At 42.5% G+C, this 27,954-nt stretch overlaps 1 protein-coding gene across 2 annotated transcripts; it reads left to right on the top strand.

Annotated features, from left to right (window-relative positions):
- Positions 1-186: 186 nt before the first annotated feature.
- XPOT (exportin for tRNA) lies at positions 187-27,954 on the top strand. Of its 2 annotated transcripts, XM_033161608.1 has the most exons (25): positions 189-492; positions 5,087-5,217; positions 6,642-6,724; positions 8,479-8,535; positions 10,226-10,295; positions 10,438-10,656; positions 11,331-11,515; positions 11,923-12,091; positions 12,944-13,180; positions 14,010-14,048; positions 14,905-14,967; positions 15,878-16,002; positions 16,418-16,559; positions 16,640-16,759; positions 16,951-17,045; positions 18,052-18,121; positions 19,510-19,748; positions 20,371-20,656; positions 22,116-22,305; positions 22,704-22,820; positions 22,982-23,097; positions 24,165-24,212; positions 25,048-25,119; positions 26,137-26,193; positions 27,318-27,954. In XM_033161608.1, the coding sequence occupies exons 2-25, from the start codon at positions 5,158-5,160 to the stop codon at positions 27,342-27,344; spliced, it is 2,886 nt and encodes a 961-aa protein (XP_033017499.1). In that variant the 5' UTR covers positions 189-492; positions 5,087-5,157; the 3' UTR covers positions 27,345-27,954. The 2 variants fall into 2 exon arrangements, with proteins under 2 accessions (XP_033017500.1, XP_033017499.1); XM_033161609.1 differs by lacking the exons at positions 24,165-24,212; positions 25,048-25,119; positions 26,137-26,193; positions 27,318-27,954 and adding an exon at positions 23,603-23,647 and having other exon boundaries at positions 187-492; positions 22,982-23,128.

Raw genomic sequence — 27,954 nt, 5'->3', positions numbered from 1 at the left:
CGGACAAATAAACGAGCCGAAAACCTACAGGACATGCGGCGCTCTCGATCTCTGAGCGATGACTACAAGTCCCAGCATGCACTGCACCCCGGAGAAAGCATTCCCCGCCCCACCCCGGCCTACCGCCCTGATTAGAGACGCGAAAGCAAGCGTCGGGAAAAACCTGTTCCTGGGTTCAGGGCTTTTCCTTGCGCTGGGTTATTACAGGGCGCACCGCGTGCCTGTTCAAAGGGTTTGCCGCGGGGCAGGCTGGGAGCTGTAGTCTCGCTGTGCTTGTGGCAGTTTCCCGGGCGGAAAGGGGGAGGTGGGCTACGCGGCGTCTCCCCGCAACCCAGCCAAGGCGCGCAAGTGGCCCCGTGGCCAGCTCGGCGGCGGACCTCGCACACTGTGCAGCGGGCTTCTCTTCCTCTGCCCGGCTCCCCTGCGGTTGTGGCGGCCTCTCGGGAGTGCGGGACGACGACGCCACCCCTCCCTGATGGAATAGCTGGGAAGGTAACGAAAGGGGGCGCGGGGCGCGTGCTCATTCCCGCGTGGCCCGCCTGGTGGCCTCCAGGAGGGGCTGGGGGGGCGCCCTACTGGGCGGGCGGGCCAGCCAGCAAAGAGGTGCGCTTGGCAGGCCCTTCGGTGGGCGGCGGCGGGGCCACCCCGTCGGGCAGGTTCGGGGGCAGCGCTGCTCTTCCCTCGGAGCCGAAAGGTAGCTGGGACCCCGCTGGAGGGATTCCTGCGGGTCCCACTCCTCGCCCTCCTGGTGGGGGTGATCCGGCTCTCGCAAATCCCCACTTGGCCAACGATCGTGCCTAGTAGGGAACGGGGTTGGGGGCTAATCTCTTTCTAGCGTGAAGGGGAAAGGATGGTTTAAATAAGAAATAAAAGCGATGCTGCACCCGGAGGCCTCTTGCACATGAACCCGTTGCGCAGCAGCTTCTGGGTTGGTACGGAGTGGGGCTCGGGCCGGTTTCTTAGCCCGATCGACTGGTTGGTAACTAGTGAGAAGCATCAAGGGCAGGAATCGTTTTCTGGTTTTTTAAAATGGTAATTAATCTGCATTAAGAATTGGTTCACACATCCGTTGCTTGATGTTTCATCACTTTACAGCCATCCAAAAGCAATACTTCGGCTGACGCCAAACTCCCCCCCCCCCCTTTGTTGTGCATCATAACGTGCGAGTCATTGCGTGATGGTGCAGTTGAGCTGTGAATGTGCTCCTAGGTATAGGAGTCAGTCAAATGGGCTGCAATGGATTGAAATTAATAAACTACAGTACACTGAACAGTACACCTAAGATAAGCCTGTTAGAGTTCTGAACACACCCTTAAAACGCCTCTTTGCTCACTGATAGCCCCAAATTAGTAATATTTACATGTGTAAGAGTCACCATAGATAGAAGCTCCATATCCCCTTGACTACAGTACCGGTAGTTTATAGTGGTGACAGTTGAACACACACACACCTGATCAAGTGTTGAAAGTGATGTCACATTACATAGGAGCATGTGTGACATTAATTCACCATCTCTTAATATAGCTACCTTGGGAAAGCTGAATAGTAATGAATGACAGCATTTTCACTTTTTAAATTATTCATTTATTTCTAGTCTAATCCATGCTGTTGTAAATAAATAATGCAGAGGGAAAGGCTGTAAGTTTGGTTTTTTGGATAATAACAGCAAACAGGACCCAAAATACACTAATAATATAGCAGGAAGCAGCAACCAGATGTAGGCTGACACTTTCCCCCACCCCCCAAATCCCAAATACAGTTGCTGCTGTGTAAGCCCCATTGAATACAGGAGGAATATAATAATAATAATTTATTATTTATACCCTGTCCATCTGGAATTACTTCTAAGGAAACAAGTACAGGATTGTGCTGTCAGTCTGATTGTGAACAACCCTTTAGGCTTTTGGTTCACTGTTTCTTTTCTTTTTCCCTAGGTCAGTTTAAATAAAGGGGAAATTAAAAATTGTTGCTTTAGTGCAGGGGGTGACAGCTGTTTTGGGCCCTTGATTACATCTGCAATTGGGAGAAACACACACAGACACCACATACGTACACACCCCAACCAAGCACACATCGCAACCTATTCTATTGGCTAGGGCAGGGGTCAGCAACCTTTTTCAGCTGTGGGCCGGTCCACCGTCCCTCAGACCATGTGGTGGGCAGGGCTATATTTTTTTGGGGGGGGGAACCACAAATTCCTATGCCCCCCAAATAACCCAGAGATGCATTTTAAATAAAAGGACACATTCTACTCATGTAAAAACACGCCGATTCCCAGACCGTCTGCGGGTCGGATTGAGAAGGCGATTGGGCCACATCCGGCCCACGGGCTTAGGTTGCCTACCCCTGGGCTAGGGTATAATGCTTCTTTCAAGTCTGATTCCAATGAGAGAAGGGGACCATGTAAGTGACTGGGAAGATCTCAGTGAGCACATGTTGGCAATCCTCGCTTTTAATGGAAGGTCTTGTGTCCATCTTTATTATTTGATGTTTTGCACAGATTCGCTCCTGAATTAAAATGACTGTGTCTTGAGTCTGTCTAAAATGGATGTTTTTTGTACTATATTTTTAAAAAGGTGTGTCACTTATGAGTCCAGGAGTTAAAAGTTTCTTGTTTTTCACTAGAAATCTTTGAACTTTTTGGTATAAATAAGGTGGATAATTCACACTTCTACTGAGGTGCATGTTCAAAGTATTCAATCCTTTAAGGTCTTGCAGTCTTTACCAGGGCTTTGTATAGGAGTAGGGCTCTTTCCTCCCATTAAGTCTGTAGAAGGAGTAAAATTACATATTGCACAAAATCCTGTGTGCTGCAAGAATTTCAGCACAGTGTCATACTGTCTTTTTCAAACATGAGATGCCCCAGGAGGTAGAGACAAGTGTTCCTTCTTTCCTACAATAACATAGGGAGGCCTAGTTCTTGCCCTATTCAACTTCAGTGTGCTTACTCAAGGAACAAAAGAGTGGCTCTCGTTTTGAAGTAGCCTCTGACAGCCCAGAGAGGTTTTTGCTTAGAAATGGGAACACTGGGATGGCACTGATGGGTCTTACTAAGTAAGTCAAATAGTATAGATAGCAGGGCTGAAATATTCACATGTGCTTTCAAAATGCAAAATATTATTTTATTGGGAGAATTTTCAGCCTTATTTATCATGCCACCAGCATTCTAGCACGAAAATGTGTCTTCTTTCACTAGTCATGCCAGACTCCTGGTTCCTTTCGGTCCCAGATAGTACAGCCATTGGATAGGGATGATAGGAATTGTAGCTAGCTGCTGAAGGATTAAAGATTTCCCAGCCCCGCTCTGGAGGGTGGCAATCCATCAGCTCAAATACTAACTCCAGTACAGGATACTGGGTCACTGTATCTTCTAAAAAATTGGAAGTAAAATGAAAACAACTTGGAGTGCAACTCCATACCCATTTACTTGCTGAACTGAATCAAACTTCTGGATAAACATGTAGAGGAATACACTGCTCATTTCGTGGAATCTCTATGAAGGGCAGAAAGCTTTCTTGTGATAAATCTTTCTCTCCGGATAGCTAACCTGTGGAATTCTTTGATGCTGTTGGATTACAGGTCCAATTATTCCTGACCACTGGTCATACTGACTGGTACTTGATGGGCAGGATTTAAAACAGATGTCAACTTCACAAAATCCAAAATATGTAGGTCAAGTGTGTTTTATATTGGGGAGCAACGAGTAGCTTCTAATGCAGTGGTATACGTCAAATGAAATAGTGAACAACTAGATTGCTTTGTTACATTCCAAATAAAATTGCCCAAAAAATGTCTTGCTCACATGGGTATCCAGATTTTGGCACGTTGAAGTATATGTTTTTGTACTTTGAAATGGGTTGATATAATGAGTTCACTTTTTGAAAACATTACCAACTCCAAATTTTGATATGCAGCCCGAAGTATCTCATCTGCATGCAAGTGCTTGATGTAGACCAGGTTGCAGTTCCAGGCACACACTTGTAGTTGTGCTTCTGAGCTCTGGTGACTTCCGATACTTCCCCATCTGGCCCCAGGACGCCACAGACGCAGGACTTGTTTTAAATGATCATCTCTGTGACACTTCAAATGAACATTAAACGGCATCCCACTCTAAATATAACTTTTCCAAAGCCCATAAACCAGCACCAAGCAAGGGTGTGACTACTATTGTTCTTAGGCTTGCTGCCTTGGGACCAGAGTGTCCTTTAGGAAACCTGAGAAGTTGGTTGAAGATCCTGCTGCAGTGGAACAATGAACTGCTTCCCAGATAACACAAACCCTTTATTCATCTCTGCACCTTTCAGTTCATATGTACTGCACAGACAAACCCCACAGCCCATTGTTACCTTAGTAAAAATCTGGACCTGGCAGCCAGGCCATACCTTCATTTTTATTTTATTTTATTCAGGAAGAGAATTGTACAACCCTTTAAAGATTTCTGTGGCAACGATATGGCAGCAAGTCTTCATTCTTCCTGGGCTAAACTGCATACAGTCGTACCTTGGAAGTCAAACAGCTTAGTTCCTGAACGTTTTGACTCCCAAAGGTGACTGTTCCGGTTTGCGAACTATTTTTGGAAGCCGAATGCCCAATAGCCAATCAGAAGCTGCGCTTTGGTTTTCAAACGTTTTGGAAGTCGAACGGACTTCTGGAACGGATTCCATTTGACTTCCAAGGTACGACTGTATTATTTAATATAGAACACAGCTGCTGTGTTTATGACCTCTAACCGCCCTCCTTGCCCCAGAGCCTTCATCTCTCCCATTGTAGTTCAAGCTTTCATTTGGTTGTTGAGTTTATATACAAAGAGGTTCTACAACAGGAGTGGGGATCCTCTGGCCCTGTAGATGTTGCTGGATTTCAATTCCCATCGCCCTGGATCATTGGCCATTCTGGCTCGGACTAATCAGAGTTGGTGTTCAACAGCATCAGGAGAGCCACAGGTCCCTCCTCCCCTGTTTTAATAAACAGGGCAGTTGCATTTCACATGGTTAGGCTTCAGCACCCGATACGAGAAAATAAGTAATTGTATTGATCGGCGCCAGTGATTCAGGCGCTTTGTTTTCTTGATTTGTTTTCTCTGCAGATGTATGCAGCTTCTGCTGTGGGTGAATGGGATAATCCTGTTAAAAATAGGGAAGCTGGAGCATAGCAGAAATGGATGAACAAGCTCTTCTGGGATTAAACCCGAATGCTGACTTAGACTTCAGGCAACGAGTAAGTTTAATTATACTTTTCTTTGCATAATCTATGTGACAACAGGTCAGATTTCAGCTCAGAGTAAATAGTTCAAACCCGCATTCAAAGATTCCCCTGGTTTGAAAGTGTATGAGATGTTTTTTAGGCTTTCACCCTCAGTTGGTACCTAGGTTGGTTTTTTTTTTTTTTTTGAGAAATATTGTCCACGTTATCACAGGTGTGGGCAGATTCCAGGTGTCCAGGATCTACTTTGTTCTAGATGTCTGAGGTTTACCAACTGTGCTTGGGTGCAAAATAGTGGCTTGGCAAAAATAGCCTGATGCAGATTGGTGCTCAGAAGATGAAATCAGCTACCTGCTGCACCTCGTGAGCCATACTCTGGGATAACCTCCATATATAAGGACAAATACATATCTACATTAACTGCCAACCAGCGATCCTAACAGACCAATTGTGTGTGTAACCTTTTTGTTGCTGCTGTTAGTAAGCTGCTGGGACTCAGAATCCCTTGCCAATCTGCAATTCGTCCAGTGAACAGCTAGTAGACCCCAGTCTTATTTTCTTTTCACCAATGTACTATCCCTCCTCACTTTTCTTGGCTCCTTATTTTTCTTGTAACCTAGGCTTTCTTCCTGGCGCACCTGTCTTTTCTCTAGTTCTTGTAGTGACATACTGGCTATTAACCTCACACAAGGCCAAGGGATTTCTCCCCACCCCTTCCCCTTTCGTATTGCTCTCTCTTTCTCAACTCTCTACCTCAGGCATAGGCAATCTCGGCCCTCTAGCTGTTTTGGGACTACAACCTCCATCATCTCTAGCTAACAGGACCAGTGGTCAGGGACGATGGGAATTGTAGTCTCAAAACATTTGGAGGGCCGAGTTTGCCTATGCCTGTTCTACCTCCTGTGCCTTGCCCCCCCCATTCATTTTTCTCAGTTGCTTCCTCCTCTCATCCTTCCCTCCAATTCCTTTTTCTTAGTTGCTGTCCCCTTTGTTTCCCTTTCCATCGGCAACCCTGTACTTGCAAAACTGGCATAATGTCGACATCATTTTTCTCCTCCCCCGCACCCCACCTTGCTTGATCTAAAGTTACAGAGAAACTTATGTATTTAGGGTTGTGTCCAGGAAAGTTGTCCTGCGCCCAGTGCACAGAATTACCTGTGTAGCAAGACTTCTCTCCATCTCCTCACATGCCCCCCGCATTCCACTTTATCTGCTCCAGAGGACTCTCCCATCCCAGACTGGGGTAGGAGGTAGAGAGAGAGAGAGAGAAAGAAAGAAAGTCTTATAGTCCATGCACTAATGGGATGACTTCATTGAATACAACCTAATATGTTTATATTGTTTTGGAGAACATTCCTCAAGTGACTACTCTAGCAACTTTCTTTACAGTTTCTGGAAACTTTACAGTATAAAGGAATTTATTTATTTAATCATTTTAGGCATTGGCCTATTTTGAACAGCTGAAGATCTCTCCAGATGCTTGGCAAGTGTGTGCTGAAGCTTTAGCCCAAAGAATCTACAGGTAGATAATAAATAGTTTTGTTTTTTACATTCAATCTGAGAATGTTCTGAAGTTATATCGCCTTGACATAAGATTATTTTTATTTTTATTTTTAATTTTTGGGGTGATGTACATGTCTCTGTTTAAAGAAACAAGCAATTTCAGGGAGGTCACTAGACCAGCTGAATTCGATGGGTGGCTTGTTGCTCCAGCTTAACGACTGGAACTAGACCCACTACAAAATATGCATAACTGGCAGCTGCCACCAGAACAGCAGAACTATCAGGTATCAGCTTCCAGTATCCACATGCCCAGCTCCCCTACTGCAGTAGCCAGGCAGTAATGTGGGATGAGAGAAGTCAGGTTAATAATAATAATAATAATAATAATTTTATTATTTATACTCTGGGCAGCTCCCAACAGAGTATTAAAAACATGATAAAACGTCAAACATTATAAAACTTCCCTAAACAGGGCTGCCTTCAGATGTCTTCTAAAAGTCAGATAGTTGTTTATTTCCTTGACATCTGATGGGAGGGCATTCCACAGGGCAGGTGCCATTACCAAGAAGGCTCTCTGTCTGGTTCCCTGTAACCTCACTTTTTGCAACGAGGGAACCACCAGAAGGCCCTCGAAGCTGGCCCTCAGTGTCCTGGCTGAATGATTGGGGTGGAAACGCCTTCAGGTATATTCCTTGGACCGGAACAGAGCACATAGAATGCAGCATTGCAGTGAAAGAAATAAAAAGTAACAGGTTGGTTCCAATGTTGCTTGTCATTGCTGGTTTAAAAGGCAGGCAGGTCGTGTATTGCAGTGTTTTTCAACCACTGTTCCGTGGCACACTAGTGTGCCACAAGATGTTGCCTGGTGTGCCGTGGGAAAAATTGAAAAATTACTTTATATATAGTCAATATAGGCACAGAGTTAATTTTTTTTAACATTTTCTAATGGTGGTGTGCCTCGTGATTTTTTTCATGAAACAAGTGTGCCTTTGCCCAAAAAAGGTTGAAAAACACTGGTGTATTCCGTGCTACAAGAGGCAATAGTTGAACTTTAGATTAGAATCTCTCTTTGGTCCTGACAGATGATGCATCATAGACTAGCTTTGACTGGAGAGCCCTAAACCAAAGGATGGGTGCGGATATTGATAGGATTTTTTTCCTGATAAACTGATGGCTGGCATGACGTGGTTCAGAGTAATGAGCAAGAGTGAAATAAAGATCAGCTCATGTTTGCAAGTTGCCCCTCAGGAAGGAAAGCTAGGCATGGGTGACAACAAGGTCAGAGACAGATTTGCAAATTATCTGCAATGCAGTCTTTAGGTTGCCTCCATTTCAGTATAAAAGGCTGTATGGACTTTGGCCTAGAAGTGACTGAATCTTGCAGCCTGTCGATTTAAGCATACCATGATCTGAAAGCACAGGAGTTCTACCACTGAAGGTCTGTGATTCTGGCCTTGGATGGGAAGTGGCCTCGGAGCGTTAATGCAGCTCTCCAAGAAGCAATGATTTTGTAAGTGAAAGCGCAGGTGCTCAGGATGCTAAATACTGAATTTTAGGTTTGTTCAGTGTAGCCCTAGAATACACAACCGACTGAAACTAGAATCACTTTGTTCCCACACCGAGGGTTTAGTTTTCTGCCACGATACCAAATGGAATCTACCCACAAAACCTTTAGTGCTTGCATCCAGTTTTCAGAGTGCACCCTTCACGCTGAGTGGCTATTACATACACTGTTTCATTGTGCATTGATTGTACCGTTCTTCTTTGTTTCAGCGACGATCACATCAAGTTCTTCTGCTTTCAAGTCCTGGAACATCAAATTAAATACAAGTGAGGCGGCATCTTTACATTTATAGAATTGCAGCAAACGGAAAGTAAACGCATGCTAGTGTGTAGAGAAATTATAACTGCTTACGTTTCTAGTAGTTCACGCGTGTAATTTATTTTTTCCCTTGAATATTCAAACCCCGATTTAATGCATTTATTTCACTCTCAGTTGTCTAATTTTGCTGCACTGGAATGGGCAAAGCTTCACTGTGCCACCAAAGCGCTGCTGAGGTTTTGTGCTGGATGGTTCGGTGAAAAACCTTTGGGGCTCCCTGACAATGGGGGTGGTTCCTGATGCCTGCATATTTTCCTGGAGGGTGTAAATTCATCCTTGGGTGGTTTCTTAGCACATGGTACTCCATCCAAAATGTTCACCAAGTCCATGAGGCACCCTTCAACATTAAAATAAGCAGACGTCTCTCTAGATGGAGACTGCTGGCTACATCTTGTCCCTGATATTGTGGTTGTTTGGTTGTTGCTGTACTACAGCTCCCATCAGCCCAGGCCATTGGCCATGCTGGCTGGAGCTAATGAGAGTTGGAGTTCAGAGGACCAAATGTTAGCCACCTTGGGAGCAAATCCTGACAAGATTACCTGCTGCTGCCGCCTTCCTGTTCCTGCAGATGTTCGTCAGGAAAGGGTCCTTGTACACTGTAGACTTATCAGTGAAGCCAAGACAGAATAGACAGCGGTTCTGATTAGTATTACAGTAATACCTCCACGAACGTCTGCCTTGTCTAATGTCCATTCTAGCAAACATCTACAGCAAACCTGGAAGTACCAGAATGGGTTACTTCTGGGTTTGCCACTCGTGCATGCACAGAAGTGCTGAATCACACTTCGTGCGCGTGCGCAGATGCGGCGCTTTGCCCTGCGTCCTTTTCGGCTAGCAGCCGGGGCTCCAGAACGGATCCCGGCTGCAAAACGAGGTACGACTGTACTTGGCCAGCTTGTGTCTGTGCTTTTTGGAGGTTATTTAGTTAGAGAAGTAAACAATAAAACAGTGAGAGAAATTTTAGAATAGCTTACTGCAAGTTTTATTGTTGTAAGTCAGGCATGGCCAAACTTGGCCCTCCAGCTGTTTTGGAACTACAACTCACATCATCCCTAGTTAACAGGACCAGTGGTCAGAGGTGGTGGGAATTGTAGTCCCAAAACAGCTGGAGGGCTAAGTTTGGCCATGCCTGTTCTAAGTTATTAGGAGGAGGTTCCCTCTGCTTGATTGTGTTCGCCCTCTACACATCCATTGGCAGCTCCTTATTTCTTTGGTTTTTAAAAAGACAGCCCTCCGAGGCTGGGGTAGTGGACTGATACATCAGTCACAACAATCTCTGTGATCGTGATGTGTTGTGCCACCTGAGGGAGAGCAGCTTTTTCCACTGCAGGCACCTTGCCGTGACTTGCTCTGCCAGGGTGGCTCGCTTGGCTGCATGCAGAGCATTCTCCATTCTTCCCATTTTTGTTGCAGGAGAGCTTTAATCCCAGTGCTTCATTAATATGCCTGCTCCACCTGGACCAGGAGACCTCTTGGCTGTTGCAGTTTTACTTGATCAGCTTCCACCTTCATTGCTCCCACTAACTGAACATCAGCCAGCACACAACAGTTACGGCACAGATGATGCTGATGGGCTGCAGGTTCCAGGGTTTAAAATACACATATGCAAGTTGAATGTTGTTTTGTCTTGTGTTTCAGGTATTCCCAGTTGACTGAAGTACAACACCAGCTAATTAGGGAAACACTCATAGCATGGCTACAGGCCCAGGTAGGTTTCTTTACAATTTGGTTATTAATATTGTATGCAAATATCTGCTAGCAGCTGTTCCCAAATATTTTCCAATATATTCTTGCGTATTTTGAACATACCGCATCTTGAAATGTTACTATAAGATGCTGGTTCCTTTCAGATGGTGAATTCTCAATCGGAGAAAACGTTTATACGAAACAAAGCCGCACAAGTCTTCGCATTGCTGTTTGTCACTGAATATCTCACGAAATGGCCCAAGTTTTTCTTTGATATCCTGTCTGTGGTGGGTCTCAATCCTCGAGGTGTGGACTTGTACCTTAGAATCCTTATGGCTGTCGATGCCGAACTGGTAGATAGGGATGTTGTTCATACATCAGAGGTAAGTTCCCTTCTTACAATTCAAACGTACACTGTTCTATAAGTCCTGTTTTCCTAACGTGCCTTGCCTGTGAAAAGCGTTTCTAAGACAATGATTTCTGCTCTCATGGTGTTTTCTGTTCTGAAGTTTCTGTCTGCAGTTTAAGTAAACTTACAATGCAATCTTATGCACGTCTAGTCAGAATTTAGTCCTGTTGAGTTCAATAGGACAGTCCCAGCTACTGCCTGACTCCTTTCGCTCCTCTTCAAACACAGAGGCCTCTGATGAGACACTTTTGGTGGTCCCACATGCCCCTGAGGGCCAGCTGGACTTTACCGGGGGCCAAGCCTTCATTGTGGCAGGTCTTGCGGAATGCATCGCCAATAAAGTTTTCAAGCAGAAGTCATCCGTGCTCGTTTTTAGACACCTTCTAAAAACTGTGTTATTTAGAGAGACATTTCAAAGCAGAGATTCTTTGCCTGCCAGCTTTTACACTAACACTTTTCAAAACAACCTTTTGGAATTCTTGCAGCCAATACCTCCATTTTTGGTGTATAGGAAAGCAGTGAGGGAAATCTTCAGGGTGTTACCCCCAGAGTTGGCATTTGATATTCCTTTTCAAAAGGTTAAATGTTAGCATCTAGACTGGCACCAGCATTTTCCTTTCAAGACTGACAAACTTCTTACATTTACAGGAGGCTCGCCGAAATACATTGTTAAAAGATGCTATGAGGGAGCAATGCATTCCAAGTTTGGTGGAATCATGGTACCAAATTTTACAAAACTATCAGTACACAAATTCAGAGTTGACATGTCAGTGCCTTGAAGTAGTTGGAGCATACGTCTCTTGGATAGAATTGAGCCTAATCGCCAATGAAAGGTAACATTTATTTTGAATTAGGAATGCACAGACTAAACTCAATTTCTTAAATAAAATTTGCTTTAAAAAAAAAAGAAATCCAGAAGCAACAGTCTTGAAGTTATTTGGGTGTTATAGCTGGGTTGTATTATTTCCTGTCCAAAACAAGCCATAGCAAATTGGTGTGTACAGTGGTACCTCGGGTTACGAATGCTTCGGGTTACGAACTCCACATAACAGGAAGTAGGTGTCCTGGGTTGCAATTCCTCTTCCGGGGCTGTGGGAGACCTACGTAGGGAATGAGTACTTCGGGTTAAGAATGCTTCGGGTTAAGAACAGACTTCCAGAACGAATTAAGTTCGTAACCCGAGGTACCACTGTACTTCACTTTGCATCTACTGAGTAAAACTTTTGTGTATCCCTTTTAGATTTATAAACATGCTGCTAGGTCACATGTCTGTAGAAGTTCTACGGGAAGAAGCGTGTGACTGCTTGTTTGAAATTGTAAATAAAGGAATGGACCCAATTGATAAAACAAAACTGGTGGAGACGTTGTGTCAAGTGTTACAGTCGGCTGGCCTCTTCAGTGTTGACCAGGTGAGTTGCCTTCCGTAAAGAGAGAGAAAAAGTTTGTGCTGATGGGCCTGTGTTGTGATAGCGTCTGCAGCTGCTGTGTGTGTAAGAAATAGGTATAGGTAACATGTATTTCTTTGCCAATGCCATCAGAAGTATAGTGTGCTGCTGGTGGTTCTTCCCCTTCTGCCAGTATAACTTGCTACTCTTCCCTCCCATCCCAAACTCTTATTTCTGTCTTAATACTATCTTGTTTCCGAACTGATTCTCACCACCCCAATCGCACCTAATTATATCTGATTCCAGTCATATAAATATGCTAGCAAATGTGCATAGAGGGTGAGAGAGAACGTCCTACTGGGTTGATAGTTTCAGGGCTTCCGTGCAAACTGTGTTAAGTTGCTTGCATCATTAGCTTGCCTCCAGCTGCTGTAGGGCTGAATAGGATGCTTCCATCTGGCGGGAACATAAGGAAAGCCCTGCTAGACAAGACCAAAGGCCTCCCTAGCATCCTGTTTCCCAGAGCAGCCACCAAGATGTCTATGGTAGGTCCACAAGCAGGAAGTGAGGGCAATAGTTTCCTGCCATTGTTCCCCGGCATGTGATGTGTAGGGATATTCTGCCTCTGATCCTCAGGAAACATTTTTGGCATTTTCTGATAACTTCCCTGCACATAATTGCTCAGAAATCCCACTAAGCTCAGTGGAGCTCTCTCTCTAGAAGTGTGTTTAGGATTGCAGCATAAGTAAATAGATCATAACCGTATCCATGTGTATGCCATTTTGGTTGATGTAATTTGAGGTTCAGGTAGATTAGTTGCTTTGGTGACGTAAACTAAAATTTTAATAATAATAATTTGATTAACCAACTTCACAGGAAGAAGATGTGGACTTTCTGGCCAGGTTCTCCAAACTGGTGAATGGGATGGGACAAGCACTGATAGCTAGTTGGACTAAACTTGTGAAAATTGGAGATATGAAGAATGCCCAAGATACTCTGCAAGCTATTGAAGCAAAAGTGGCCCTAATGTTGCAGCTTCTCGTTCATGAGGATGATGATATTTCTTCTAATATTATTGGGTTTTGTTACGACTATCTGCATATACTGAAGCAGGTAAATTGCTCTTCTTGCATGAATGCTAACAGTAGAGCTTCGTTTTGAAAGGAGATGCAACCTTGTGAAATCTTGTTCTCTGAAATACCTGATTTTTACAAAACCAAACATACTCCATACTTCGTTTCTAAAACCAATGACCAGTGTTAATATGCAGAAATGGCCTCAGTCTAGTATACCTGAAGGAGCGTCTCCACCCTCATCGTTCTGCCCGGACACTGAGGTCCAGTGCTGAGGGCCTTGTGCCGGTTCCCTCACTGTGCGAAGTAAAGTTACAGGGAGCCAGGCAAAGGGTCTTCTTGGTAGTGGTGCCCGCCCTGTGGAACACCCTCCCATCAGATGACAAGGAAATAAACAACTACTAGACTTTTAGAGCCAGTGTGGTGTAGTGGTTAAGAGCAGTGGACTCGTAATCTGGTGAACCGGGTTTGCGTCTCCACTCCTCCACATGCAGCTGCTGGGTTACCTTGGGCGAGTCACACTTCTCTGAAGTCTCTCAGCCTCACTCACCTCACAGAGTGTTTGTTGTGGGGGAGGAAGGGAAAGGAGATTGTTAGCCGCTTTGAGACTCCTTAGGGTAGTGATAAAGCCGGATATCAAGTCCAAACTCCTCCTCTTCTTCATCTGAAGGCAGCCCTGTTTAGGGAAGCTTTTAATATCTGAAGGACTATTGTATTTTATTATTTTGTTGGAAGCCACCCAGAGTAGCTAGGGAAACCCAGCCAGATAGGCGTATAAATAAATTATTATTATTATTATTATTATTATTATTATTATTATTATTGGCTTGAGACACTTCAGAAGTAAAGTTTGTTCTTCCTTTTTGCAGCTTCCTATGCTTTCAGAACAGCAGAAAGCTAATGTAGAGGTAAGAGTAATTAAAATATTTTTTCCCCAGAGCTTATAACTGAAAAGAAATACCATATATACTTGAGTATAAGCCTAGTTTTTCAGCACATTTTTTGTGCTGAAAAAGCTGCCCTCGGCTTATACTCGAGTGAGGCGGGTGGTGGGGGCAGCGAGAAAGAAGCCCTTTCTCTCCGCTCGTGCCGCCACCCGCTCTCCCCAGTCAACCATTCCTTAAGAAGTGTACAAGAACGGCGGTTCTTTACTCTCCCCAGGCAGCTTGTTCCATTCCTGAACTGCTCGCATAAATGCAAACTTGGCAAAGGAAGAAGAGGAAGGAGCAGCCCAAAGGGTTGCTTTCAGGCTGCTCGTTCCTCCTCCTCCTCCACAGCGGCAAAGGTGAACCGGCTTATACTCGAGTCAATAAGCTTTCCCAGGTTTTTGTAGGAAAATTAGGTGCCTCGGTTTATATTCGGGTCGGCTTATACTCGGGTATATACGGTATATCTTCTGTCCTCTATCCCCCAAAACCTCATTATGACTAAAATGTATTGGGCTCTATCCAGTGACATCCTGTTGCTGCAAGGACTTCTGCCTGCACAACAGCACCTTCTCTCCCCACCATGCTCCTTGTATCTCTTTATATTTCTGTTCTGGATATTCCCCATACCCTCTGAAGCAGATTTTGGAGAGAACAGACAGGTAGAGGAAGTTTTGTTAGGTGGAAGGAAGTCCTTGCATTAATGGGATTGCTTCGTTGGATACAACCCTTTGACATGACCTCTTTTCTTTTTAAAAGAGATGATGCAATGCATTTTTATTTATTTTTTAAGTCGAGAGTTTGATGCTAGCTGATCAACTGTTTTCCATTACTACAGGCAATTATGTTGGCTGTTATGAAGAAGCTAACCTATGATGAAGAATACAACTTTGAAAATGAGGTTAGCTGTCACATTTGGCAGGGTTTAGCTTTTCGAGAAGTGGTTCAATAATGTCTTGGTAACTCTGGAGGAATTGTTTTAGTATTCAGATACGTGCCAATGTAAACATTCCGTATAGGACAGGGAGAAGGGGACACTTTAGTTTCTAGCGACCACAGCGCCAAGCAGCAAACATGGACGTGTGTTCTTAAATGCTTATGTTTGAAACTCTCTGCATGCATCCTCATCTGCATGTGAAGCAGAAATCTTTTTTTATCAAACCCTGGTAGAAGTGAGGAGTGGGTGAGCTTTTTGTTCTTCTTCTCCTTGTGTCAGGCAGGCATAAGAAGCCAAAGCAGTGAGGAAGGGCCATTGTCCATTTTAAGGCATAGCTCTTTTCTTTGTACAAATGCCTTCTTGAGTAGATTCAGTTGAAGTGAAACTCCTACCTTTATGGAGCCATGCTTTCCCCTAATACTATGCTAACCCCCCGAAGAAACTTGAGGATAAACAGCTACTGCCCATGTCCTTTCTTTATGTTGAGAAGGCCCATCCAGTTTGGTGGTCTTCACAAAGACCAAAAGCAGCATGAAACCAAATAAGGGCTGTTTGGATTTTGCAGTGGGGCAATGGTTCAAAGACTTAACTTCTAGTTAGTTTCCATGTGACCACTTGACGGTGGTGTGTGCAGCTTGACAAAAGTACTAACTCATCTCTTGCAAACCTCCATGATTAGGAATGAATGACTCTTGCCAGTGTGAGAGAATATTATCACAAGTTAGTTAGCTAAACCCTTCATTGTTACGCAAATAAATTTTGCGTCCCTGCAGTCAAAATGATCAGACGTATGTTTGCATTTTATCTGTTCTTTATTTCAAAGAATAAAAAGTAACACCTTTGGTCCTGTTCATGCCAATACACATGTTGACAGGGTGAAGATGAAGCAATGTTTGTAGAATATCGGAAGCAACTTAAACTGTTGTTGGACAGAATTGCACAGGTTTCCCCTGAATTACTCTTGGTTTCCGTACGGAGGGTTTTTAACACTACATTGCAGTAAGTTTTGTGTTAGCTTTGTTAAGAGTTTTTCCCTAGTCCATCCTGGTCATTTGTTGTTGTTGTTGTTGTTGTTGTTTTTGAAGCATCAAAAAATTATGTAAGAATCCCAGAGATTGCTTGTCTTGTTGTCCACATTAAATGATACAGAGAAAATACTTGGATCTTTGTATGCTTCTTTGGAGTTTCTAGTCTAGGGTATCCGATGTAATCTTATTAACACCTGGTAAGTCAGGTTCATTCGTTGGTGCTTAATTTGGCCATTGTGTGTTATCAGTCCGTTCCAATCTGCGTAGGACAAATAAGTCACCCACTGTAAGATTGATTGTGGCTATTTTGGGTTCTTTTTAAGTGTGTGTGTGTGTGCATGTGCATGCATATGCCTTACTTGGGCCTATTCTATTCTGTTTTATAGGAATTGGCAAACTAAGCCGTTTATGGAAGTGGAAGTCGCAATCAGGCTGCTGTATATGCTGGCTGAAGCTCTTCCAGTATCTCACGGGGCTCACTTTTCGGGTGATACAAAAGCCGGCGCTCTGCAGGACATGATGCGGACTGTAAGTACAAAACGAACTCAAGACGGTTTTCCTTTTCAGCAAGCCTTTCTTGGTGACTCATCCTTTTCTCCCTCTTGCAGCTGGTTACATCGGGTATTAGCACCTATCAGCATACATCAGTAACCCTGGAATTCTTTGAGACTGTGGTCAGATATGAAAAGTTTTTCTCCATTGAACCTCAGCACATTCCAAATGTTTTAGTAAGTCCATAGTAATTGCTTCCTTTTATTTCTTTTTATGTATGTTGGTTATCAGTAATGCTTCTACAATGCTTTGTTTTTTGGGTAAAAGGAGTTTGGGAAACGGTTTTACCTCTTTGTCCAATTTATTACCCTTTTTCATCATGCAATGTGGCTCAAAGCGATAAAACTCTTCCTGTCTTTAATTGCAGATGGCCTTCTTGGATCACAGAGGTCTTCGCCATAGTAATCCAAAAGTGCGAAGCAGAGCATCTTATCTTTTCTCCAGATTTGTCAAATCCCTCAAGTAAGTTGCTTGAAACCTAGAGACTTAATGAGAATATTTTCAGAAATAAAAGAACTATTTCCCACCCCGCCCCTCCAGGAAAATGAAGCTGCATAAGCATCATTGTTCTTTACCGTGGCATCTCGGTTTAAGAACAGTCCGGTTTAAGAACGATTTGGTTTACAAACTCCACAAAACCGGAAATACTGTCTTGGTTTGAGAACTTACCTCGGTCTAAGAACAGAATCCAAATGGTGGAAGGGCACCGGCGGTGGGAGGCCTCATTAGGGAAAGTGTGCCTCAGTTTAAGAACGGTTTTGGTTTAAGAACGGACTTCTGGAACGGATTAAGTTTGTAAACCGAGGTACCACTGTATTTCTTTACCACTCTTCCATGGCCAGCCATGTTCAAGGCAGCTCACAACATCAAAAAGTTTACATAAGTTAATTCACTAGCAATGCCAAGGCGTAACAAAATATAAATAGTCATAATAAGCTAGGCACTTTGTCTGGAGGACACTACAGAAGGATCTTTTCTAAACAAAACTAGAAGTGAGGTTTACCGATCTTCAGCTTTGATTTTTATCTTCAAATACTAAGGCCATGAATTCAGGTTCTTGTTTTCTTGATGTGTTGTTAGAAATACTGTACACGGCTGAAAATTTGAGTCTGGAGACTTATGGAAAAGTTCAGTAGTTAACCCACCTCTTCTAAATCAGTTCACTGTTACTCCAGGACATCAAAATTCTGGTAATGTGTTTTCCGTAAATGTGTTTGTATTAGGTTACAAGTGTAATTCTAAATAAACAAATTAAGTGTTTTTGGCTTAAGATTGCATTAACTGATGAACAACTCATTCCAATAAATAGAGAAGATTAGGATACTTATTTCCCCCCCTTTGTACTCTTGCAGTACAGGATGTTATAACTTCTGAATTGATACTTTTAAAAATACTGTTGTGACTATCACAATTCAACACATCCATTACTGTAAAATGTTTGTAAGCATACTCCACTCCTGTGTTTCAGCAAACAAATGAACCCTTTTATTGAAGATGTGCTGAACAGAATACAAGATCTGCTAGAACTTTCTTCACCTGTAAGTATTTCCCTTTGGCTTGAATGAAAAGGGCAAAGAGGCTGGGCCCATAACAGCGGGGAGGGAGGCAGGACAGCATTATACATTCTGAATTGCTTTTGAAATATAGGAGATGATGCAAATGTACACATGTTGTTTGCATGATTATCAGGTAGATAGATATGTTGCATGTAGTCTGCAACTTACCAATGTATGCCTTGTTTGGGTTGTTCTTTAAATGATCTTGGCATGTGGCAAGTGCCGTATCTCATCTTAAGTGTGGGCTAGTGGTCTTGGACTGGCCAGATGCGTTCTTCAAATTCCTGTTTGACTACAAGGCTTACTTGGTAACCTGGGGCTTGTCATTATCTCCCAGCCTTCAGAGGTTGTAAAAATAAAGGAAGGGTGGTATTGATGATGTTTACTGCCCTAAGCTTTTTAGAGAAGTGGCAGGATAAAAACCTAAGTCGGAAGCTTCCTGGGGAACTCCATAGACACAATGTCAGATTATAGACTGGGTGTTATGGCTGTTCATGACCAGGGTTTCTAGAACCCTGGAGCTGCTTAAACCGTCTGAGCTATCCTTTGTTTACCAATACCCTTCTTATCATAAAGCATAGTGCTACCTATGGAGACTATTTCCCCACCTCCATTTTCCCAGGTTCCCCCCCCCCAAGCTTTCACATCTCTAACTGCTTATGGTTTTGAGACAGATTCCCTAAATAGGATACAATGTGCATTATTCAACTAACATGTCCCATTAGTGCAGAGATTTCCACTTGTGCAATGGGACTTCTCCCCTTCCCTCCCGTTAGGCATACCTACCCCATGCCTTCCCCATATGTGCTCCAGAAAGTTGGGGGAACCCCTAGAACATATTTTTTTGGGGGGGGGAGTCCAATTGTGCAAATGGAAATTCTTGCACTGATGGGAATCATTACTGAGCACTATTTTATATGCAATCCATGGAACTTGAGCAGCTAAACAATTGTTTCTTCATTTAACAAAGAAGCCCTTCATAATGTAAATCATTCATTGGTTCCTGGACCCATTTCGTATCTCTTACATTGGGAACTTCCAATGCAGACCAGAGCGAATGTTGCATTGCAGACCCATAGACAGTCCCATAGGCGTTTGAGACTTTTGAGATCAACTTCACATTGTTGTTGTGGCATGCAAAGTAGGTGGAATATACCATCGGAAGTGATTATTTCCAAATAAGTAGCATCCATAGTGGTAACTCGGCCTCATGAAAGATTTGAGCAGCTTGGGGTAAGGTAGCGTGGAGTGTTGCTGTACAAAGGTTGTTTTGTGTTTGTTTGTTTGTTTTAAGCTATTCTAGATTTCTGCAAGTAGAATTTAATAGGAAATATCTGAACATAAAGCTCTACTTTGTTTTCTGGTTCCAGGAAAATGGCTACCAGGCTTTTTTAAGCAGTGATGACCAACTGTTCATTTATGAGACTGCTGGAGTACTAATAGTGAACAGTGACTACTCTGCAGAACGGAAGCAGGCTTTAATGAGAAATCTTTTGACTCCTCTAATGGAGAAGTTTAAAGTGCTGTTAGAAAAACTTATGATGGCACAAGATGAGGATAGACAAGTGGCATTAGCTGATTGTCTGAATCATGCTGTTGGCTTTGCAAGGTGGGAACAATATATAGTTTATTCAACATGCATATAGAGGCATAAGTTTAAAGAAGAGGTTTGCGGACGGCTGTTTGCAAACTCCAATGTTAGCAGAGGTTCACATGTTTGCTAAAGTCTAAGCTGTGGATGGGGTTCCCCCTCCTGATATTGCTTAATTTCCTACCCTGTTATGGGAATAAAGCTTGGGAATCTGATTTGGTGGTGGAAGGAAGTCTCTTAAAAGTACATCCCTCTGTGACTAGAAATATTGAGAGCTACAAAAATAAAAAGGCCTTGTGGAAACTGAATTCTATTGCTCCCAAATCTGGGGGGAGGGGGAAATACGTATGACTAAATGTGTTGTTAATAAATATTTATCTATCAATGCCTTCGAGTATTGGGCATAGATTTACAAAATTTCTTCAGAACAGTCCCTGTAAATTCAAAGTGCAGTTAAGTGTGACCTTAACTAAAACATGGCAAGGATGATAAAAATGTTTTAGCTGTTGCATCAGATTTGCTTTTAGTACTGGTCTGATTTGAGAATAGCATAGCTGAAATATTTTTAAATGGCTCATCCTAAGGATCTGCCTGCTTGTGTATGGCAGAAACCTTGACTTCTTCTTCTTCTTTTGCACAGCCGTACTAGCAAAGCTTTCAGCAACAAGCAGACAGTAAAGCAATGTGGCTGCTCTGAAGTGTATCTGGACTGCCTGCAAACCTTTTTACCGGCTCTCAGCTGCCCCTTGCAGAAGGAAGTTCTCCGAAGCGGTGTCCGCACCTTCCTTCACCGAATGATTATTTGCTTAGAGGAGGAAGTTCTTCCGTTTATCCCTTCAGCCTCTGAACATATGCTCAAGGATTGTGAAGCAAAAGACCTTCAAGAGTTCATCCCTCTCATAAACCAGATCACAGCTAAGTTCAAGGTAGGCATCTTGCTCATTGTAAAAGGTGAGGAACTAAACTAAGTGTCTCTTGAGCCTGCCTACGAAGTGAGATCATCACCGGAGGCATTGCTCTGAGTGTTCTCACCATTTGAAGTTAGGTGGATGATGGCAGTCGGAAGGGCCTTCTTGGTGATGGTGCCCCAATTGTGGAATGCCCTCCTTCGCTTGCCTGGCACCTCCTTCAATGTGTTTTCAGTGCCAAAGACCCTTTTTTATTTTTCCAGGCCACTAACAAATTTTATCAGTCTAGCGCCTGAATTTATCATTCATTTAGTGTCATTTGTTTTTCACCTGTCGGTTGTATTTGCGAGCTGCCCTGGAAATATTTTGTATTGACAGGCAGCAGTTATAGTACCTTTTAGAAACAAGACGTTTGAAAAGATACCTTCTGAAGCAGGATGTCAAATTGCAGAAAAGCCTGATTTTCTTTTCTGTTAGAAAGTGGATTTTTTGGAAAAGGAATTTGAAAAAGAGACTGTATTCAAGTGAGGGTATTCAAGTGATAGTGGTAGATGCAGAATTCTAATATGATAGCTACAGTGATGCTGTGCAGTTGAGCTGTCAACATTTTTAAAAACCTTGCTTCCTTCTTATAATGAGATTCTCTCCCTTGCTTGTGCAAACTGTAATTTGCTCCAAAATAGGGACTGTAGCCCATTTCAGACCATGTTTTAGTCCCCAGGTTGTGGGCAAACCATACATTACCCAGTTTGGTTTCAACAGCAAGCTATGAATTTAGTCAAACCAAGGAAAGGAAAGAGAAGGGGTTCTCAACGGACTAGCCCAATGGATTGGCTGCAGTTAATTCTTTGTAAAGCAGGAATAGAGCTGCATCATCCAGTTAGTCGCATGGTTGAAAGGGAAGGAATGTAAAGCAGTTTCCATAGGCTTTTCATCACTATATTTAATGTAATGCCTTGTGAACATAAAGCAATAAATTATCTTGTGTGGCTTGTTTGGCTGGCTGAAACTGCCATTCCACTTGGGTAATTATAACTAAATTGACTAACTTACAACTAAGACTTGAGAATAGTTTGACCATCATAATGGTGTCATCCAAAATAGCACTCTGTTTACAGCAGAAACCCACTCAAGCCCTGAATGCCTTTTGTGTGAAAGTCCAGTTTTTGTATTTCAACTCCAGGAATCCTTGCTAAAAAGGCAGAGGAAGTTCTTAATGCAGATGCTGTCTGTTATCACAAAATTTGGGCTTATCTTGGGAAGTTTGCGTTGATCTAATAAGTTAGAGTTGAGAGAAGTAAACAGTGTTATCCGTTGTGCAATTAGATATACAGGTTTACCGTTAGAACTTTGTAACTTTAATATGGAAGTATAATAAACTAAGGACAAGCTACTTGCCTTTCCGTTTATGGTGTGTTTTGCTCTTGCTCATCCATAACTTTAATTTTGTCAAATTATCTTTTCCCTATCTCAATAGAACCAGGTCTCCCCATTTCTCCAACAGATGTTTATGCCTCTGCTGCGTGCTATTTTTGAAGTCCTGCACCGCCCAGCTGAAGAAAATGACCAATCTGCTTCATTAGAAAAGCAGATGTTAAGAAGGAGTTACTTTGCCTTTTTACAAACCGTCACTGGCAGTGGAATGAGCGAAGTCATAGCCAATCAGGGTAAGGCATGGCTCATGATGGGAGACCGGTTTTGTATCCATATAATTCTTCTAGTATGGAAGTGTGGTTCTTTAGCAGTGAAAGAACTGAGTAGTTCAGAAGTTCAGTTGTAGAAGGTTCTTAAAGTGAGTTGCCTAGATAAAATGCATATGGGTTGTATCTAACCAAGGCCATTTATTTCAGTAGATTTTTTTCTGAGTATGCCTTAGGTCAGATATAACCCTGTACAATTATTATGTGTGTGTTCCTTGGAGGGGAAATGCTTTGTAACACATGATTTATATATGGAAAATGAATTGGCCAGCTTCACACTTTGCTCTTGACAGACCAGAACCATTTGTTAGTTATTGCCACTTCATTGGTTTCAATAAGGTTTAATTGAGATTTCCTTCCTCTAGGTGCAGAGAATGTAGAACAGGTGTTGTTCACAATTATCCAAGGAGCAGTTGATTACCCAGATCCTATTTCTCAGAAGACATGCTTTATTATACTTTCAAAATTAGTGGAACTCTGGGGTAAGGTTGCCTTCATACCATAATGGCTTAAGTTTGTGTTCCGCCTTCAAATGTTGGAGTAGTCACTGTGGGGATGTGCCCTTTTCTTCATATTGTGTGATGCTTTCCCTTGGTGATGAGAACCTGAGAAAAGTCTGAATATTCTTGTTTGGCTTTTTTAGGAGGCAAAGATGGACCTGTGGGTTTTGCTGACTTTGTCTACAAACACATTGTTCCTGCATGCTTCTTAGCACCTTTAAAGCAAACCTTTGACTTGGCAGATGCACAGACAGTATTGGTATGTATTCTGAAGCCTGACAACATTGGGAAATTGTCAGGGAACTGTCCCCGGCTCAGTGCAGGGTGGTGGAAGGGATCTCGGGATGCTACAGAAAGCCCCGGCCCCACCTGACCAGCAGCACCTCCTCGTCCAGTGGAGGTAGCAGCGAGGTCTCTGGCGGGGAGGGGCAGGCAGTTTCGGGTCTTGAGAGCAGAGGCTCTGGGGAGGTTGGAGAGACCCTGCACTCCCCTCGCTCAGTGGGCGAGGAGGGAAACACGCCATTTCTGGCGCCCCAAATGCGCAGAGGGGTGAAACGCAAGGAAGGGAGGCGGAGATTTGGGATACCAAAACTCTTAGGTTGGGATCACAGCCGGAAGGGGCCACTCCCGGATTCTGCAAGTGACTGATACAGACATGAACTTGTAGCTCTGCACTGTAAATAGCATGCACAATAAACCTGTTAAAAGACGGTTTGGAGTCTTGCCTGGCTACTCGCGAGCAACCACCCCACGGACCTTACAGCAATGAATGGCTAAATGTCCTGTAGACGCACCAAATTGAGCAGTGGGTGGTTCTCCTGGGGTCTTCTAAGATGCAGGAGCTCAGAGGATTCTGGAAAGTCTATTCACAGAATATGGAAACCTTTGGTTTTTTTTTTAAAAAAGAACTTCTATACATGTGGCTTCTTGGTAAATCATGTCTCCATGGCTGATACCCTGAATGCCAACATACACAAGTAGTAGAATTCAGGGCCTCCGCTTGGTTCCGTCTGCCAAATGTAGATTGTGTAGAGCTCCTGATAAACTCCACAAGAGAATTCACCAATCCTGAAAACTGGCAGCAGATTCCATCTGGCTTAGAATTCTGACATAGGTAGAAATAGTTAGCCACTCTAGTAAGCTTAAATCTCTCTTGAAATGTGCAAAGCTCTGGCTTTATTTTGAAGCCTTTTTACTGCTAACAAAGGTTCTTTTTTACAATGAACTATCAGCCCCAGAAAGTGTAAATGTGGCATGTAGTTAAAACTACTGAAATTCCAATACTCAAATGTTTGTGCTGAAGTACTTTTGTTTCATTTTTATAAGGCTTTATCCGAGTGTGCAGTGACACTAAAAACAATTCATCTCAAAAGGGTAAGGCTTTTGGAAATAGTGACTGTTTTATTAATAGCCTTTTTTACGTTGTCAAAAACACTGTTTCAGTTCACAATTTGCAGGCTGCAGAAGAGAGGCTCTGTGGAGGGTGCGTTTCCTGTTTTGGTTTGAGTTTTTCCCCTGTATTGGCTTGGTCATACTCCTGTATGAAATCCAGGAAGAAAATTCTGCAAGTAAACTTCCTGAATGTTGCCTTTAAAAATAAATCACAGGAACTGGCCACTTGCACATTTCAGCTGAATTTGCATTCTTTCTGGCTGCAAAAATAGCCTCCTGATTTGTTAAAAATGTTTTGCCATTCTTGCAGCCTGTTTTTTCAAAATGGTCATATGTCAGAGTTACGACTGTATATGCATAGTGATAGGAGGGGTGTGGTGTTAGGTAACATAGGAACTTACACAGAGTTATGTTCTTTTAATGTTTGCTTTTCTTTAGCCTGTGTGGTGCCTTGTTGAATGTAGAAGTGATACAGGCCCACTTCAGACAATCATATTTTGATTTAATAAGCTGAGATATGAACAAGCTTTTTGCCCTCACATGCAGCCCCTTTGCTCAAGCCGTGTTTAAACTAGGAAGTTCCCAATTAGCCATTGTTTCCTGTTTAATCTGAAATAGAAAACTATGGTTCCCAGCTTTGGAACAAGTCAGGATCTTAAATCAACTTGGTTTAACATCCCCCTCTTCCAGTGTTTGGCTACACTGGCCAAAGCCATTCTGTGATCTTATTAACTGGATAAAAACCTGTAAAGTAGAGCAAGCTCAAATGATAAAATGCCTAACTGCGAAAACACTGCTTGGATGTTCCTTTTTGTAGGGCCTTGAATGTATTCAGTATCTCCAACAAGAATATCTACCTTCGCTTCAGGTAGCTCCCGAAATAATACAGGTAAACTTATTATTTGGCTGATACATGAGATTGGATCTAACAGGACTAGTGAAGATTATATCCCATCTTCCTGGCAGCTCCCCAGTCGCCCTGCAGGAAAAAAAATCCCACAGTTCCCCTGAGGGGGGTGGGATCCTGTTGAATGGGGTAGCATGGTAAGCTGAGGGGAAAGGTGGGGATCCCAAAAATGCTTGGAGCTAATCCAGTTGGGGTTTTCAAGCAAAACATACTGTAGTATTATTGCAAGTTATAGCAAGAGTGTTTGATGATTTTGCTGGAGCAGATTATTAATCTAATAGTTGAGGTAAAAGCGCATGACTGTTCTTGTCATTAGTCTATTTATCCTAAACAGTAAGTGTCATTTACCTTCTAAAAGATGACTGAAAACTAACCTGTATCTGCAAGGAGTATTTTATATGCACTAGAGAAGATGCGCACAGATTGTCTTGCTATATGAGAACTGTGCTCATAGAAGGTTTTGTGCGGGGAGAAACAAACCCGCCACCAGAATTTAAGGTTTCACAGAGATGATAGTTATCCTTGTGGTGATTCCCTACCAAATGATCGGTGGCATTGTCCTAATTACCATGGCTGAATACAGGTCCCTTTCCTCTCTGCCTCGCAACAGGTGACTGATGCTATTTGCTACAAGCAGGTTTTAACTGAGGCACAGAGAGATCATTGCATGCAAGAGCCCGAACACACACAGTCACCTGCTTCCTCACACACAGATCTATAGATAGATCCCATTTCTAAATGGTTACATTTTCATTAGGATTGGAAACAATTTCCAGGTACAATGGAAACAATTTCCACATACAGCATTTTTATTGTTGAATATATTACATTATATTATTATTATTATTATTATTATTATTATTATTATTATTATTATTATTATTATTATTATTATTATTTTGAAAGGAACACATTCGTAGTTGCTCAAAAAAAATAACCATGTTACTTCATCATAACAGTGCAAACTATTTCTTCATTGTTCTGGTGCTTTTCTTGCAGGAATTTTGTCAAGCACTTCAGCAGCCTGATGCTAAAGTTTTTAAAAATTACTTAAAGGTAGGTTAAGTTTTCATCAGTATTCCATTTTTCACGGATGAAGGCGTTTTGTCATGGATTAAATAGGTCTTGCACGTATCTGCTTGCATTTACCATAAACTCTAAATTAAGGGTGGGGGGAACCTGCAGCCTTCCAGATGTTCTCAACTCCCATCTTCACTGACCAACATCTGGGAGGCTATAGATTCTCCAACCCAGTGTTAACTCTGAACAATACTGCTTGCTACAGGAAAGGATCATTATACCAACATAGAAACCACCTTTTTGCGTTAATAATGTGAACGGAATCTACGTGAGTAACGAGAAATGAGCCACATCCTTGAACAGATCTGGGCTGAGGTGGTAGCATTTCACCCCTTTCCATTTTACTCATCTTTTGAACATTTTAGGTCCGTGTTTTCAATTGATAGTTTTAATGTTTCTTTTTGCTCAGAGGTTTTCTTAGTCAAGCAGTATGTAAGTTTCATTAAATACCATTTTAGGTGGCGTTGGTTGAATTACCAATTTCATATGCAGCTTACAGTATTTTATATGACTTTTCAATTTAACTATGGCCAAGATAGCTATGTTGACGACTTGCCTTAAAAATAGCACGTGAAAAGTTGCTGAAGCATTTCATCAACTTATTTTGAAGGGTTGAAACCACCCTTAAGGCAAATAGACAACATAAGCATCCTATCTACCGGTATTTCCTGTCCAGGTGGGAGACTCCATTGGCAACTTACTTACTGCTCTTCATGGTGTCTAAGAAATTGGGGACTGGATTCAGCTAATGAGTCCCATAAGTGGAAGCCTGTTCAAGGACTTCCACTAGCACAATGGGGCTTTTCTCCCCCCCCCCATACCCCAAAAATGGTTCTGGGGGGTTGGGGGTAACTCCCAGTTCTTGTGGGAAGGAGGGGGAGATAGCCCTGTCTGGCAAGCTGCAATACTTTCACATTTCTGTAGCGCTACGCTGAATTCCTCCCAGGGATTTGATAGTCTTTTTTGTAGCTGCAAATGATCCAATTTAAACCTGATTTCTGCCACTAGCAACATAGTTTTTTTTTATTCTTGGCTTAGTGGTACTGTTCTTCTGTGCTTTCTTAAACTCTAAAATGATATATACTTTTTTTAAAAAACAGGTATTCTTTCAAAGAGCAAAGCCCTAAGAGATCTACTGAAACGTTTGACTGTTTCCCCTAATCAGGATCTCCAGATATTAATTTGTATGAATGCAAACTCCTGTGCCATTCAGGCTTACTTTTTCTTTTGGAAGACATTGCTCTGTGCTTCAATCAGTATGTGTATTAGCCTTTTCGTGTGAAAGTGCAAATGAAATGCCCTACATTGTGTTGGTTGATGCACATGTGGCATGTGGGCAAACACATCTTGCCTGCCTGCCTACTCAAAAACACTCTATGTAGGATAATTGTGTGCTGTAATTAGTACAGCAAAAAGAAAAAAAGAAATATCCTTTTTTATTTTGAAATTTAAAAAAATGTATAAATTCCTTCCAAGCCCATAGGAATGGTTATAAATTGTGTACATTTTTAAATACTGAGTAAGATATTTGCATATTAGAAATGAAATTCATTTGTTCATGCACGGTGATATAAAATAAAGCAATCGAACTTGGTTTTGTAGATAGATATTTCATTGAAGCGATCTCAATGCTGAAGTGTATGCTACAAAACAGTTATTAATGGATCAGATTTACAAAAAGATGTGGTTCTACATTTTTATACAGAAAAAATAAATTTTATTCAATGAAATCCACAA

This window comes from Lacerta agilis, chromosome 10 (assembly GCF_009819535.1).
Source record: "Lacerta agilis isolate rLacAgi1 chromosome 10, rLacAgi1.pri, whole genome shotgun sequence".
NCBI lineage: Eukaryota > Metazoa > Chordata > Lepidosauria > Squamata > Lacertidae > Lacerta > Lacerta agilis.
The sequence above is the reverse complement of the archived record's forward strand: the minus strand, read 5'-3'. Positions and strand labels throughout refer to the sequence as shown.